Source organism: Natator depressus, chromosome 15 (genome assembly GCF_965152275.1).
Source record: "Natator depressus isolate rNatDep1 chromosome 15, rNatDep2.hap1, whole genome shotgun sequence".
In the NCBI taxonomy this organism is placed as follows: domain Eukaryota; kingdom Metazoa; phylum Chordata; order Testudines; family Cheloniidae; genus Natator; species Natator depressus.
In genome coordinates this window covers 24,703,574-24,719,530 of record NC_134248.1, presented here as the reverse complement: position 1 = coordinate 24,719,530, position 15,957 = coordinate 24,703,574, and the positions used below count along the sequence as shown (strand labels likewise).

General features: G+C 47.6%; 2 protein-coding genes across 2 annotated transcripts; one reads left to right on the top strand and one right to left on the bottom strand.

Annotated features, from left to right (window-relative positions):
• Nucleotides 1-2,066: 2,066 nt before the first annotated feature.
• Nucleotides 2,067-9,582, bottom strand: RILPL2 (Rab interacting lysosomal protein like 2). The gene is made up of 4 exons (XM_074972340.1): nt 9,027-9,582; nt 7,784-7,935; nt 4,238-4,348; nt 2,067-2,568 (listed from the first exon to the last, which is right to left on the bottom strand). Exons 1-4 carry the CDS (start codon nt 9,363-9,365, stop codon nt 2,538-2,540), a joined length of 633 nt encoding a protein of 210 aa, XP_074828441.1. The 5' UTR covers nt 9,366-9,582; the 3' UTR covers nt 2,067-2,537.
• A 1,283-nt stretch (nt 9,583-10,865) lies between these two features.
• On the top strand, nt 10,866-14,257 carry SNRNP35 (small nuclear ribonucleoprotein U11/U12 subunit 35). The gene is made up of 2 exons (XM_074972339.1): nt 10,866-11,020; nt 12,051-14,257. Exon 2 carries the CDS (start codon nt 12,054-12,056, stop codon nt 12,861-12,863), a length of 810 nt encoding a protein of 269 aa, XP_074828440.1. The 5' UTR covers nt 10,866-11,020; nt 12,051-12,053; the 3' UTR covers nt 12,864-14,257.
• The last annotated feature ends 1,700 nt before the right edge of the window (nt 14,258-15,957 follow it).

The following is a 15,957-nucleotide window of genomic DNA, read 5'->3' as shown; positions in this document are numbered from 1 at the left end:
ATAGCTATCCCTCCTGCACAGTGCTAGCCTATAAGAAACTCAGAACCTGAGTAGATCTTACCACCTCTCCTCCCTCCCACCCCCTCACCCAAATTGCTTTCCTAATAGCAGCATGCCTCAGTACTGAATTAGAAATGTTCATGAACGCTCCTTCCCAGTAACAGGAAGGCGTGGTGGAGTACACAGACCTTTGTGGGACAGTTATGCTTTAATTTTGTTAGCACCAACTGCTGATGTGGTGGCTGTTCCAAAAATAAATAGTCTAATTCTGTTTGTATGTGTTGGCCCAATAGACTCTTTCATACTTGATAGAATGACTCTCAGTTTAATTAGCCCTCAGACCCAGGAGGGTTATACAAGAAGCATCCCCAACGTTGGGGTGTAATAATGTTTTGAAGATGGCAAACCCTGTGTTCCAGTTCTCTGCAATGGATGGATATAGACAAATCTTTACAAGTTAGGCATCTTTGATATTGTTTTACTAACATTCCATTGCTCATGAACACATTTGAAAACGACACTGCTGGTTTTTCTACCTTCTGAGCAGCCATATTACCAGGCATGCTTTGTTATTAAGTATAGATATGCAGTATCATCAACTGACCTATATTCTGTCTATTGCTAGCATATAAAAGGGAATCAAAGGAGATCTTAGAATTCACTTCCCTTTTGAAAGGCAATAAGATTATATTCTTGAGTCTTTTAATTTTTCCTACTGTTTACAAGTCTAATCGGGCTCGAATCTAATGCTGTTAAAATAACCGTGTCTTTCTAGATGTAGACGTTAATACAAACCTCAGATACTAATTATCTCCCCTACACCTACCTTCCATCTGTTTGACCTAAATTCATTTAGTAGTGGATTGCAGCTAGATAATTAACATTCCTGTCTCTTATCTGTTCTGTATATGCGGCTCATTTAATGTATGCTTTTACTCTGATTATTTTCCCAGAACTACAATTCTCAATTTTTAGTGTTTTCCTTCCCATTCAGTACCTATGAGGAGTCAGTGTAGAATGTGCTATAGCTCAAGAATATATTTGTCTCTGAAAGGTTTCACTATTAACTGAAGTCCTATATATCCACTGAGCAGGATGAACGCATGTAGTAACAGTGTTAATACTCTGCTACAACTTGCTTTACTTTTGACCTGAAGGATCGCCCATAGCCATGAGAGTTCTATATCCATAGTCGAGCCCAGAGATGGGCAAACTACAGCCCGGGGGCCACATCCGGCCCTTCAGACATTTTAATTCAGCCCTTGAGCTCCTGCCGGGAAGTGGGGTCTGGGGCTTGCCCCACTCTGGCGCTCCAGCGGTGGAGCGCAGTCGGGGTCTTGCTCTATTCCACAGGGCTCCCAGAAGCAGCAGCATGTCCCCCCTACAGCTCCTACATATAGGGGCAGCCAGGGGGCTCCACATGCTGCCCCTGCCCCAAGTGCTGCCTCCACAGTACCATTGGTCGGGAACCACAGCCAATGGGAGTTACAGGGTTGGTGCCTACAGACAGGGCAGTGTGCAGAACCATCTGGCCGCACTTCTGGGTAGGAGCCAGAGGGAGGACATGCTGCTGTTTCTGGGAGTTGCTTGAGGTAAGCACTGCCTGGAGCCTGTAACCCAACCCTTCCTGTGCCCCAACTCCCTTCCCCAGCCCTGATCCCCCTCCAAACCCCTCAGCCCCACCCCAGAGCCTGCATCCCCAGCTGGAGCCCTCCTGCCCCCCAACCCCCAATTTCGTGAGCATTCATGGCCCGCCATACAAGTTTCCATACTCATAGGTGGCCCTCAGGCCAAAAAGTTTGCCCACCCCTAGTCTAGCCAATGCTTGGCTTGTGTGTCTACTGCTAAAGGTGTCAGTTACTCCCAATTATAGTAGTCTCAGTGGTAGGCATTAGGCCGCTGAACAGAGGACATCAAACTAATTTAATACAAACCACAAGATAGCCACCATCTGGGCAACTTCCAGTTTGCTTCAGCTTCTGGGTTGCTTTAAGATATGGACATTTCTGGTGTCAGATCACTGACAACAAAACACACACTGAATTTAAATGTAAACATATTTTTCAGTCTTGGTAATTAGTTTTATGAATACTTTTGCAGACAGTGTAACTCTAGCAAAATATCAGCAAGATCATTCTAGCCTTTGAAAATCCCCTAGCCCAGACAGTGAGATGTGAGTAGAAAAATTAATATTCTTTCTTCTGTAGGCTACATTTTGGTATGGTTGTTCGAAAGACTGAAAATAGCTATATAGAAAAGGTTTATTCCACACTCCATCTACCTGGATATGTCTAGAGGAAATCTGCCATCCTTTACAAGAGGAGAAATTAACACTTACTCCTTAATACAAACATTGTAAGAAATGTTATTTTAAAAAGCAAAATCTGAAAATAGTATACAAATACATGTTGTTCTTGAGATGTGGCCTGTTCTCTACAGTGAAACTGCTGCTTTTCCTTCAAATGCTTCTTCTCTTAATTCCTTTTCAAGGGCTTTATATGCTGCAACTTTCTGAGCAGAAGTGGCTAAATTCTCAGTCATATTCGTTTCCCGTATTTAAAAGAGAACCTGGAGCAAAAAGGGGAGGGGGGAAGTGTCTTACAAAAAGGAAAAGCTACAACCACCAGCTGAGCCTGTCCTGCTTGCACACTGGGCTGCTCTCAGGAGCTATAAGCGCAGGGCTTGAGCAGGCTCCCGCTGCATACAGCTACTTGAATCCCATCACAAACAAACCTTGGTGGATAGTCAGTAAACAACACAATGTGGAGATTCTTAGTGTACTCACAGGGGAGGCAATGGCTTTCTACAGCATAGGACAGCTTAATGATTAGCTCTGAAAGGCTGGAAATTCTTGGACCAAGAAGGCTAACTCCAAGACAATAAATAAATGCCATGCAATTTCATGTGTCCCCGGGCTGAACCCTTAATTGAATGCTTGTTTGTGTAGCAAGGATGATCTGGCCTCATAAGGTGCTTTTCATAGGCACGGCGCAAAATCACTCCTCCCTTTGCTGTTGTGCTAGTATGTGACGCAAGCAGCGCTGTCCAGTGGATAGATCATGGGGCTGGTCTGCAGGAGAACTGGGTTCTCGCCCTGTCTCTGCTGCTGACATGCTGTGACCTCAGGCGAGTCACTTCATCTGTGCCTCAGTTTCCCCTCACTCAAATTCTGATGCCCACCTTTATAAAGCACTTTGAGTTCTATAACTCAAAGGTACCATAGTTTACTGTTATTCTGATGCAGTGTTTCAGGGGTGCTGCACTGATATAGTTTGTAAAGTGGTCTAAAACGTAAGTACCTCTAGGAATATGAAACAGTGAGAACTGAAAGCTGGGCCATGTCATTTAAGTGGTAATTTCCCTCTAATTTTGCAAGAAGTACTCAAGCATTTGACCTGGGACCGTTCTTAAGAAACCCTTTCCTCATACAGGCACTGCTACTAGTTAGAGATTGTGTCCGATACCTTTTAGTTAACATTGTTTACACAAAGCATCATCCCGTCTGGGTCTAATTCAGACTATCCCTGTCATGAGATTAACTCACATAAAAGTTAACTAAAGCAGCTATTATTTTTACCAGTTTATCAGAGAGGAGCTATGCACAGCTGCAATTTGAACCAGTCAGCCTCAGACATCAAAGCAGAAGCACTCGCAGTTGAGCTATAAGATCATTGTCACTATTTCTAATGCTCGTGTCATCTTTCCAGGCTTCCTGTCACTAATATCCATTGCAATACATGTTACAAACAGAGTTAACTGTCCTTGTTATCAATGGAAGGTATCGTCTTTCAGTAGTCTGGAAACACTACAATGTAAGAATCTGGGTTTTACTGTAGCCCCTTGATCCCTTACCGTGCTAGGTGGTGTACAAATACACAGTAAAAGACAGTTCCTGCACTGAAAACGAGACAAGAGGTGGGAAAGGAAGTAGAAGCACAGAAAGGTGAAGTGATTTACCCAAGGTCCAAAAGCACATCAGTAGCAGAGCTGGGAATAGAACCCATGTTGCTGAACTCCCCAGGCAGGTCACTATTCACCAGCCCACGCTGCATCTTAGTGGTAGACTCCTGATGCTACCAAATTCTGGTTGGCTTCAGGAGGTTTGCCGGCTTCAGGATTCCAGCAACAGCCCTAACTTTTTCTAACGAGGAAGGGGGGCGTTTGTGAGGGGAGAACAAGTATCCAGTCAAGTCAGCCCACCACTATAAAGTGCTTCAAGAGAAGTGACAATACTTACAGACGCTTTATGATTGTTTTCTCTTCGTTAGACTTGCTTGAGCCAGAAGGTCTGCAGACAGTGGATTCCTTTTCCATTGGCCCAGCCTGGTCCTCCCTCTGTGAAATGCCACTAGCAAAGGAGGGAGATGGGAATCTTTTTAAATCTGTGCTACACCTCTCCCCCGCCACACCCCCATTGTGCATACTGAACTCTTTCTTCATTCTGGCAGCATGTGCCATCTGAGCAGATGATGTCCATATACCCTGCTAACGTTTGCAGCACTGTCACGTTTGCTGGGTGTGGTGTCTTCGCACCTTTCCTTTGTGGGTAGGAATGTTGTACTAGTTGTAGTTTGTGAAAAAATGCTACCAGGAACTGTTCTGTGCGGGTCTGTAAAGCGAGGGCAGGCACAGTGCAGCCACTATGATATCTATCAATGCAGACAGCGATTCAGAAAGCTCTCAACTTGTGCACAAGTCCCACTGAAGTCAAGTTGTGTGTAAATGGTTTCCTGAATAGGAGCTCTAATTTCTCTGGACACAGCTAACCTGGACTAATGCGAATAGTGAATCACTCTTATTTTAATTGTGCACAGTAATTTAGCTTAGATGTAGTGCAGGTATAGCCGTGTCGGTCCCAGGATATTAGAGAGATAAAGTGGGTGAGGTAATATCTTCTATTGGAACAACTTCTGTTGGTTGCATCATGGTTCCCTATCCCGTTAATGGTGAGAGAGACAAGTTTTCGAGCCAGACGGAGCTCTTTTCCAGCCTTGAAGATGAGCTCAGTGTGGCTTGAAAACTTATCTCTTGCACCAACAGAAGTTGGTCCAGTAACAGATGTTACCTCACACACCTCGTCTCTCTAATTTAGCTTAGAATATTTTTATAAGAACCCCATTGATAATTGTTAGAAGCTTAAATAGCTACAGATGGAGTGTTATGTAACGATTTAATACTCAGTGAGAACTGATTTTAATCCTGTGTTGCATTTGTAAAGCACCTTCCATTCAAAGATCTCAAAGCACTAAATTCCAAGCTTGGTTACATTGGTGCAGATCCAGGGTATCTCCAGCACAGTCACTCAGATTTACACAGGTGTAACAGCAGATTTCGGCCTGAGTCAGTGAAGGTCCACAAGATCCCTGTGAGGTAAATAAGTGTCACCTTCCCTTTGCCACTTCCCTACACAGGAAATGTCCACTGGTTACAGCCTTAGGGGATATAGCTGCACCAGTGCAAACCCCTACTATAAACAGGCAAAGCTACAATTTGAACCAAGGCTATTTCCCCTCCTTGGGACTGGGATAAGCTTCACCAGTGCAAGCCATGATTACAAGCTTTGCTGGCCTGTATTAGGGCTTTGTATAGCCAGGCAGAGGGTGCTTAGCACTACACCTTCACAGCCATCACCACTGCACTGACCTAGCCTGACTCTGCTTATCTTGAGATCTGAGGGGAATCAAAGCCCACAATATGCAGATAAGCAGTGCTGTTCAATGTGGGCATTGAGACATACTCCTTCAAAAACACCTGAGACAAACTCACGTCTTTAATAATACATTATCCAGCCACTAAAACATTGTCTGTGAATCTTAAATTTAGGACGTGATATTTTGTGCTATCCACATGCTATATAGCCACATATATAGAAATATATTCATGAAATTCTAAAACACAATTTTTATTTCAAAGGTCCCATATTTATACTACTTTGTTTTATATCTGATGCCGTCAATTGAGTTTTTCAGCACCCTGGGCACCTTGTTAGGAGGTTATCATGTAAATCAAATTATTGTTTTTCCTTTGATTTGCTTGGATTGAAATCCAGTACTAGTTGGTAATTAGAGCCCCACAGCTCATGATCCACTTATGAATTAAACATTCACATCGTTAATTTGTAACTTGGATTCCAATGAGCTGTGTTAGGCAACTGGAGAGTCAAGGGCCAACTGAGCCATTAATGGGTGACTGAGCTAACTTAGTACAGCCTGTCCGCTGAGCTGGGGGAGTGGATCCTTAACTGCATTGTTGGCAAAACTGCTGTTTGAGAGGGCAGGTCTGAAACTAGCTTCTCAGCTATAGCTTGCATTATGCATGCCTGTTATAGAAGTGTACTCAGGGTGGATTTATTATTATTTGTATTACGGTATCACATGGGGACCTCAACTGAGATCAGGGCCCCATTGTGCCAGACACTTTGCAAGGAGAGTAAAAGTCAGTCCCTGTCCCAAACAGCTTATGGTTTGATTAGTCAAGCCAGACAAAGGGTGGGAGGTGAAAACAGAACCAAAGAGGTGATGTGATTTTCCCAAAATCACACAATAGATCAGTGGCAGTGCCAGGAACAGAACCCAGGTCATCTAAATCAGGGCCCACCCTAGACCAAATGGTGCCCCAGGCGAGGAGCATCTTCGGTGGCCCCCCTTTGTTAAACTTTTGAATATCTTATTTTTTATTGCATTTTAGCCCATTTCACGACTTTGCATGATTTGCATGCATGATTTATCCCTGTCATATAAGACAATAAATGTGCATGCTGGGATCTGTAAATCTGTATTTATTCATGCCATATATAAGCAAATATGGAATATCTGAGCCATGTTACTTCAAACATTCTATGTTCCCTTTTGTCACTAACAACAAAAACAGCACCCCAAGCCCAGTGCCCCCCATGCCTGGCACTCCAGAAAGTCACCTGGGTCACCTGCCCTGAACTGAATCCTTATCCCTGGGTGAGATTTTTGTAGTATATGCCTTACTCAGTCTTCAGCTGGAGGGTCTCACAAAATATGCATTTTCATCCTGAAGGATGCTAAAGTGCTTTACAGCTATACATACAGCATCACTGAAATGCACACATCTCTGAGATGAAGGGTGGTAAATAAACTAGCATGTATCAGTCTGCACAACAGGAGAAGGGAAATTTTAACTAAGGCAAGCACAGAAACCTCCCTGCTCTTATGACACGTGGCATGGGATACCTAGAGCCTGGTTTTCATTAAAAATGCATGTGTACAGTTACTATGATTGCATGTGCGAATGAGGTACTTGCACTCACACTGGCCAGCCAGGCATACCTACACACTGGATTTGTGTGCCCAAATTCCTACTCTGCACACACAGTTGAAGTAACTGCCTGCAGATGTTGATGTGTGCTATTACACATGTTTTTAACTCACACAGAGCAGGCAGGACTTCAGTTTTAAGGTTGATTTATATCGAAAATTCCTTTTGAAACCCCACTCCCTGACCCCTCTCTGCTTGTCTGTTTATCCTTACACCGTAAGCTTTTAGGGGCAGGGATGTCCCTTCTTTTGTTATTAATATTATTAATAATAATATTTATTGTGATAGTGCCAAAGGGGGCCAACCAAGAATAAGGCCCATTTTGTGAGGCACTCTATAACCACAGAGAGCCAAAGAGTTACAGTCTTGTATATCTGGACAGTGCCTAGCACACTGTGGGTGCTACAGCAAACAAATAATAATACTAATCTCCTCTGACATGATCCCCACATAATAAACAGGTGCTCTCTGCTGACTGGATGACCTAGTGATCTACCTCTTATAGCACTGTAGCTCCTCTTGTGTAATAAGAAGTTGTGCTTTCAGCTGGTTACGTTCCTGCAGCACATCTCTCAACTCCTGCAATGTGAACCGTGGACGATTTGGATCTGTGAGATCTATTATCATTTTGTCTGGTCCAAGGCTCAGCTGTAGAACAAAGGGCAACAGTTTAAAAACCAAACAACTGTAAGGACGCAACATGCCCAGATAGCCCCTGAGCAGCTGTCAGGCCGTACCTTAGACAAAGAATCAGGTTTATCAAACAATAGTAATTTCCATGCTTTACAGACTTTACAATCTTGATTTTTCATACCATTTAGGTGCAAAATAATTATTATTTGTATTTCAGTAGCGCCTGTGGGCCCCCTTGTCCCAGGCGCTGTATGCACATAGTAAGACAGTCCCCACCCCAAAGAGTTTACCTCTGAACTTGCAAAGGAAGTGCTATTATCCGCATTGTCACAGACAGGAACTAAGGCCCAGAGAGATTAAGGGACTCGCCTGAGGTTACAGAGATAATTTGAGTAGAGCTGAGAACTAAACCTAGCTTTCCTGAGTCCCAGCCAAGTGCCTAAACCACAAGGTCATTCCTCCTCTGATACACTTAATTTGCACAAACACAAGGATTTCACGTGTGTGCAAATGGCAAATTAGGTGCTTTTGTGAGAGCAGTTGTATGTAAAAGACAGATGTGCAATTGTACATCTACACTACATGAAAATCAGGGCCTGAATGTCTGAACTTCTCTCTTTCAGCATATTGACTCTGTCCAACCAAAACCATGCCCTGGCACATACAGGACATTGGCTCAACCACCTACAATGTTACAGTACAGAGCCGGTCTCTGCTCGGACAGCTGGGTCAGGATCTTCAACAGGGATGAAAAGTCAACTTCTCCAATAGGGCCTGTCCACACAATGGCTTGAATCATGTGAGCAAATGCGTTTTCCAGTGTTTGGTGCTAGAATGGGCTCCCATCAGACAGGGATTTTTGACACTGAGAATTCTGCTCGCCTCAAACCGTGCCTACGCTCATGAGGTTGCCAGCAGCAGTTTCTCAACAGAGCTGTAACTCTGTCAACGTGTGAAAGGTGGGCCAAATGGATGGAGATGCTTCGCCGGACATCACTAGTGTAAAGTGTTGTTAATAAAACCCCATGCCTCCATATTGTTTCCCAAACTGTATGTTGTGCAATAAGCAGATCAGTTCCTGAGGTTGCATCTGCCCTTATACCTACCTGCTCTGCGTTCCCTGGAGGACCCTCCTTTCTGAGTCCCTCCACCTCCTTTTTGAGATTGTCTCTCTCCATCTTCAGCTCCTCCACTGTCAGGTTACTCTCATTCACCAAAGCCTCCAGCATTTCCAGAATCCTCACTATCTTGAACTGCAACTGGGCGATCCTGGTGGGCACCTCCCCCTGGGGCTCGCTGCTTATTTTCAGGATCTCCCTGCCCACCACGTAGGAAATGTCATAGACATCCTCTGCTGTCAGCTGGAAGGGGCTCTTCTCAAAGGCGTTTTCAGGGCCAGGCTCCTCCTTCTCCTCTCCCTCCTCTGGGTGCTGATGACCCTGCATGGCAAGCCCCAGTGGCCAGTCAAGCTCCTTCACGGGACAGAGGGCTGGTTTCAGACCAGCTGCTGCAGTTGCCGCCTGCTTCGGCCACCACGCTCAACAACTTCCTTCCTCCCTCCTCCTCCGTGAAACTTGTGACCAAGTCCTCTCCTCGGCCTCCAGGGGAAGCTCCTGGGGGCCAATCAGATAACCAGGCTGGGAGGCCGGGGTGGGGCTACCAGGGTCACAGTGTGGCCATGTGGGAAGGGAGGCCGGCCGGGTGAGACGGGACAGCTTCCCTTCTAGCTGCAGGGGCCCCTACTCCCATTCTCAGGCAGCGTCCAGGAGACAGCGATGGGCGGCAGGGTGATGGCCTGGGGGCGTGTGTTTCATTGTTGGTGGCGCAGGCAAAACCACCCCGCAGACTCAGTCTCTGTCGCCAGAGGCAGGGCCGTGGCTGGCATGGGAGTGATCTGTGTTGAAGTAATGGGTGGGGGGCTTTTGCAGGCTGTGAGGGCCGCTGGACGTTGCCCATTGCATTTTGCAGGGAGAACGAGGATGACAAAGCAAGCCCTGGCCAGGGTGCAGCGGCTGTCCCCCCCCAGGTAAGGTTTGCAGTTTCCATGGAGACGCCTCCGGAGGGGGAGGGACTCTGAAACACTCCTGGGGAGGGCCAGTTCCCCACCCACGTGCCTCAGGGTGGCGGGGGCCCCTTGTCACAGAACCAAATACTCAGCTCAGCCTCCAAAAGCAGGGGCCAGAGCTGCCCTTGGGATTTAAAAGCCCCACCGCTTAGCTGCTTTGCGTGGTGCACCCTCTCGGGTCAATACAGCTCGATTCGGATTTGAAGGTGAATTCCGCTTTCCGGATCCCTAGCTTGGCGCCAGCTCCGCCCGTGCCACAGCTAAGCCAGGCGGCGATTTGCTGTGCTGCTCGCAAGCCCCGGCAAACCCATCTGCAGCCAGCCCCCTCCAGCAGGGAGGGCAGCCAGGCAAATGCATCTGCAGCCAGCCCCCTCCAGCAGGGAGGGCAGCCAGGCAAATGCATCTGCAGCCAGCCCCCTCCAGCAGGGGGTCAGATATTAAACTGATAAGAACGGATATAACTTATAAGATAATGTTTGTACTTCATGGTCCAGGAGACACAGACAAGGTTTTCATTGCAGGGCCAAAAGACCAGAAACGTCAAGACACTTGATCACAGCCTTTGATAGGCCGAGAGAGACTACTTATGCTTGATCTTAGCTCTGAGGAACCAAGAACCGATATGCATCTGCAGCCAGCTCCCCGCAGCAGGGGGTCAGCAAGGCAAGCCCATCTCCAGCCGGCCCGCTCAGCTTAGCAAGGAAAATGCATCTGCAGCCCGCTTCCCTCCACCAGGGGCCGGGGGGTTAGGAAGGCAAACGCGTCTGCCTTTCTGGAGCGCCGCGTTCCGCGGGCTTGGCCCGGCCGGGGCGCGGAGCGTGCGCGGAACGCGCTGCCCTCGCACAATGCCCGCCCCCGGCCGCGGAGCTGCGCTTTGCGCACGGCGCCCCGCCCCTCCCTGCGCGGGATTTTGCTAAGCGGAGGCTTCTGGGGTTTGCGCGCGCGCGAAGCGGCCCCCGCCGACGGGAAGCCGGGGCCGCGGGCTGCTGCCGGTGGGCGGAGCGGAGAGAAGCGGGCCGCGGCCTGGGAGAGGCGGTGAGTGGGCGCGGGGGCGTTCACAGCCCTAGGGCCCGGGGACTGGGCCTGGTCCCTGCACCAGGGACGCTGCAGTAAAGGGGGGGGGCGGGTAGATTTGTATGTGGCCGCCCCGGGCGGCTGGACAGAGGGGCTGGGTGTGGGCTGCTCGGGGAAGCCGCCCAAGAGCTGGGGATTATGTGCGAGGCCTGCGTTGTGCTGAAGGTGGGGGGAGGGGGGTGTTGACTAATTTCGGGGACCCTGGGCTGGGGGGGGAGCGTACCCCGGTTTCTCGGCTGCGCGTGAGACCCCGAGGGCAAAGCTAGGAAGGCGCCGAGCTGGCTGCCGGGTTGCGCACGCTGCAGCGGGCAAAGGGGGGAAGGCTGCAAAGCCCGGCTGGGGGCTGAGATAGGCTGAGAAGCACGTGGCCTGAGGCCCCCACCCAGCGGCCTGTGGGAGGCATCCGGCCTCTTCCCACACACGCTTAAAAACACCCAGTACTAGGCCATAGGCAGGATATTCCCCTAAAATACATCCAGATAATGCAACGCTTTCTCCCACATCAGGAAGCAAATGCTCCCCACCTCCATAGTGAGCAAATCGCCTTCCCCAGGGGGCCGGAGCTTGGGGCAGTCTAGCTGAAAAGAGGATTCCAGTGGAGTTTGTTTTAATTAATCTTATAAGGGGATTCTTTGTCATTTCTGCGAAGTCTAAGGGGGTTTGCTAGCAAGGATGCAGGATGTGTCGAGGGTTTTCTGTGCCCCTCGCGGCCTATCCAGGAGGCATGCTAGCAGACAGATCTGTGCTAAAAACTGAAAACCTCTCTGCATCCAAGTTTTTCTGTCTGTAACATGGGAATCAACCTGCGGTGGAGTGTTGTAAGTTTGTTCGTGTTTGTAAAGTGCTTTTGAGATCCTGGGATGGAAAATGCTATAGGCAAATGCCAAGTATCCTCGTTAACTGTATCTTCCAATTCACCTGTAGTGGTGAACGTTTATACAGAATGTTAGCAGTGACACTGGAGTGTGTTTGATGTTTGTGTTCCCTCTAGAAAATGAACGAGTGGGCGCCCATAGCGAAAGAGTATGACCCCCTCAAAGCAGGGAGCATTGATGGCACAGATGAAGAGCCCCATGACCGTGCCATCTGGAGGGCCATGTTGGCACGGTATGTTCCCAATAAGGGGGTTACAGGAGATCCCCACCTCACTCTGTTTGTAGCGAGACTGAATCTACAAACCACAGAGGAGAAGCTGAAGGAAGCCTTTTCCAGGTATGGCGACATTAGGAAGATTCGTCTGGTTAGAGACTTGGTCACAGGTTTTTCCAAGGGCTATGCGTTTATAGAGTACAAAGAGGAACGGGCGCTCTTGAAAGCCCATAGAGATGCCAACAGGTTGGTTATTGACCAGCATGAGATATTTGTGGACTTTGAGCTGGAAAGGACCCTCAAAGGATGGATCCCTCGGAGACTTGGAGGTGGTTTTGGAGGAAAGAAGGAATCTGGGCAGCTGCGGTTCGGAGGGCGGGACAGGCCTTTCCGAAAGCCCATCAATTTGCCAACTATGAAAAGTGACTTCTATGGAGAGGGGCCTGTGGAGAAAAGGGAGAGGAGCTGGTCTCGAGAGGGAGCGAGGGACTGGAGAACGAGGGACCGAGACCCTGAAAGGAACCGAGACAAGAGATGGCTGGAAAGGGAGCGATTGTGGGCTTGGGGTGAAAGCAACCGGGAGAGAGAGCGGGATTCCAAAGAGGAAAGGAGCAGAGGAAGAGAGAGGAAGGACAGAGAGAGAAAAGACAGGGAAAGAGACCGGAGCAGGGAGAGGGACCCTAAGAAGCAGAGAGATGATGACAAACATCGGTAGAAGAAAGTGTCTTTGTTACAGATAAGCTGAACACCTGTGAACTGTGGGGAAGTTTACAACCAGACCCCTCCAAAACCTACTGATTCAAACAACCCTGAACTGTGGTCAGGTTCTAATCGAGGCCTGGGCTCGCCTCCCAAGAAAGCGACGGGAACAGATTCGGTCATTGGGACGCAACCTGTGGCTTTGCTGTGTGCTTCCAGCCTGCAAGGAGCCCTGCTAATTTCCTGGAACTAGATCCTCAGCTGGTATAAAGTGGGATAGAGCCGCTGTCTTCAGCAGAACTGCCCCAGCCAAGCAGCTGGCCCATTGTCTCTGGTTTATTGTCCTTTAGGTAATTTCTATGGTGGTTTTGCCAGAAAGAGGGGACAATGACTCCTGCAGTAACCTGTACCTGTGTTGAGTTGCAGATCTCTTATTTACAGAGCTTTTGTTCTCTGTCTCATGTATTATGTGGTATCTGCTCTTTCTTTGGTTTGATTCCCCACCCCCACCTTATTAAATGTAAAATGTTCTTTGTGTGGAAGCAAATCTTCCTGTGGATGTATTCTAACCATGCAGTGACTTTCTCCTTTCTTTCTGGAGGTCAGGACTGTAGCAGGATTCCTTAACATGGTTCAAACCATTCTATATAGGCAAGGCCAACATCGGTTATAAACAGGACAGAGCCCCAGTTCTGTTATGACATGATCCCCCTTACCCAGTAGTTTACCTCTATAGATGGGCCCTTATACTGCCTTACATTCAGCGTAGCCCTCCCCCACTCACTCAGCTTGGAACTGAGAGAGCTGCAGCTGGCATTGGTATCATAGTCCCAGCCCTCCAGAGATTGACAGGAGTCCTACAGGAAAGAGGAGAGCCAGAACTGGGCATTCACAGCAAAAGTTTTTTTTAAATTATTATTATTTATTGTGAATGTTGAAATGTCATGTAGTTTTAACCTAAAGATGAACTGATTAGACAGAGAAGTCAGGTAACTGGAAGACCCTTCCTGGACAATTATTTACAGCAAAGCAGTTCGAACAAGAAAATGCAGCTTAGAGAGAGAGAAACAAGTTTAATCAATGTTAGAAGGCAGATCTTAAGACAGCCAATTATTTTATTTGTTGCTCTTCAGATGTTTTCTTTACGCAAAGTCTCACTAATGTGTTTTATAGAGCGGGGTGGAGGGGTAGCAGGATCTGGGAAGTAAAAGCATTGGAGAGCACAGAGTATTTCATTTACTGCATCTGATGGTATTGGGTTCTATGTAGTTCCATTTCTAAGAATGTTAAGGAACCAGTAATCACTGTTTGCTGTGGGTTCTCTTATACTATGCTGCAGGGAGACCCAAAGGAATGTACAAGTTGTGTGTACCTATGAAAATAAAAAGGAAATGTTTAAAAAAATTTTAAGCACACCATACTTGTTAGCATTCTGTAAGGAACACCAGACTTACAGATGTGCCTGCATTCCCACCTAATTCAGTGAGATGTAAAATGAAACGTGTGCCCAGGCTTCTTGGCTATTCAGAGAATGGCTTGTTTGTATATGAGAGAGCCCAGACCCTAAATATTTCCTATATAGGCCATGTGCTCACGTGACATGCTAATGAAGTCACCTATTGAGGAAATATCTATAAAATCATCATCTTCGGCTTTTGCAAATGTTTCACACAATTTAAAACAGATAGGAAATGATTCAGCTGCTTGAGAGAGATGGGGATAGACATGATGTTTAGAAATAGTGTTTTTGACTGGTGTTGGGTGCAATGGGGAAACATGCCTTAGGAAATCTTTCTTTTCATGGAGAGCTGCTTCCCTCCTTCATTCAGTCCTCCCCTTTAACTAGCAGAACTTGTATGTTCTAGACATAGAGATACATGAGGGTGGATTGCAGGTCAAGTGACTTCTCAGGTTAATTTCCAGCAGCTGTTGTGGCTATGGCACATCTCAATGTAAAGTCTATGGAGAGCTCCCAATCAAAGCAAAGTGACCAGACTTTCATCTGTGTATCCCTTTGTTTTGAAACTCCTGCTCTAGCTTTGAGAATGATGTCCCTGGACCCGTCAGCGGGACAGTTACGCAATGTAATACAACAGCCACGTAACCTGTTGTCTACCCTTTGTACCTCCAGAGCTGCTGTTGGGTGCTGCTCCCATGTGGGTGCAAGAATGATGTAGTTTGTAATTTTGTTGTTGTCCCTCCTTGTCTCCTGCTCCTTTTGCACCTCACTTGCTCTTTCTTGCCTAGAGAACACAACTCTGAGGTTACGCCCACCCCAGCTATTTCGCAAAGCAACAAAATGCTTTTCTGGGTCAGTCTGTCTCCCTCAACAGCTGAGCTGGCTATAACATGGTTAAAAGTTGTAATGGAGATGGAACCGAACCATGGCCCCCTAACAAGAGTAAAGCCCAACCCACCCAGGATTTTAATCTGCTTCTGGGGATGGGTTGGTTGCTGTGTGCACTACGGCTGTTAGTTGTAACTGACTCCTCCACCTCTGTTACAAGTGTAGGGCAGATAAAGGCGTTTTGTGCAAAACTGGTGAAGTTTCGCTTCTAGCGAGCTCAACATATTTGTGTTTAGTAGGGAGGGGCCCTGTTGAAAGCCGGGCAGCAGCAACTACGTCAACATTCTGACCAGAACTGTTCCAAATGTTATCTTGCCAGGGCCTCTGAATAAAGTCACTAATTGTTTACACTCTGGCCTAGATATCCCTGTGCTTACTGCTCAATCTTGAGGCTAGTTCAGTCCCTAGTGCAGTGGTTCTCAAACTGTGGGTTGGGAGTTGGGACCCCAAAGTGGGTTGGGACCCCAAAGTGGGTCGTGACCCCATTTTAATGGGGTCCCCAGGGCCAGTGTTAGACTTGCTGAAGCCAAAGCCCGAGCCCCACCACCGAAGGCTGAAACCAAAGCTTGAGGGGGCGGGGAGTCATGTAATAATTTTTGTTGTCAGAAGGGGGTTGTGGTGCAATGAAGTTTAAGAATCTCTGCCTTACTGTAAAAATTAGGGCAGCCTAGAGGCCTAACTTATGCCCTGCTGTCCAGGGCTCCAAGGGCCACTCTGGCATCTGGGGATTGGGGTGGTGCAGAGACACCAGCCAAGGGCCAGA

Bases quoted from the DNA above. Each gene is read 5' to 3' on its own strand.
- RILPL2 (XM_074972340.1), bottom strand. From the start codon at position 9,365: ATGCAGGGTCATCAGCACCCAGAGGAGGGAGAGGAGAAGGAGGAGCCT. The intron at 7,936-9,026 runs GTAGGTATAAGG...TTTGTTCTACAG, and splicing joins CTCCAGGGAACGCAGAGCAG to CTGAGCCTTGGACCAGACAA. The intron at 2,569-4,237 runs GTAAGTATTGTC...TTTTTGCTCCAG, and splicing joins AAAACAATCATAAAGCGTCT to GTTCTCTTTTAAATACGGGA.
- SNRNP35 (XM_074972339.1), top strand. From the start codon at position 12,054: ATGAACGAGTGGGCGCCCATAGCGAAAGAGTATGACCCCCTCAAAGCA.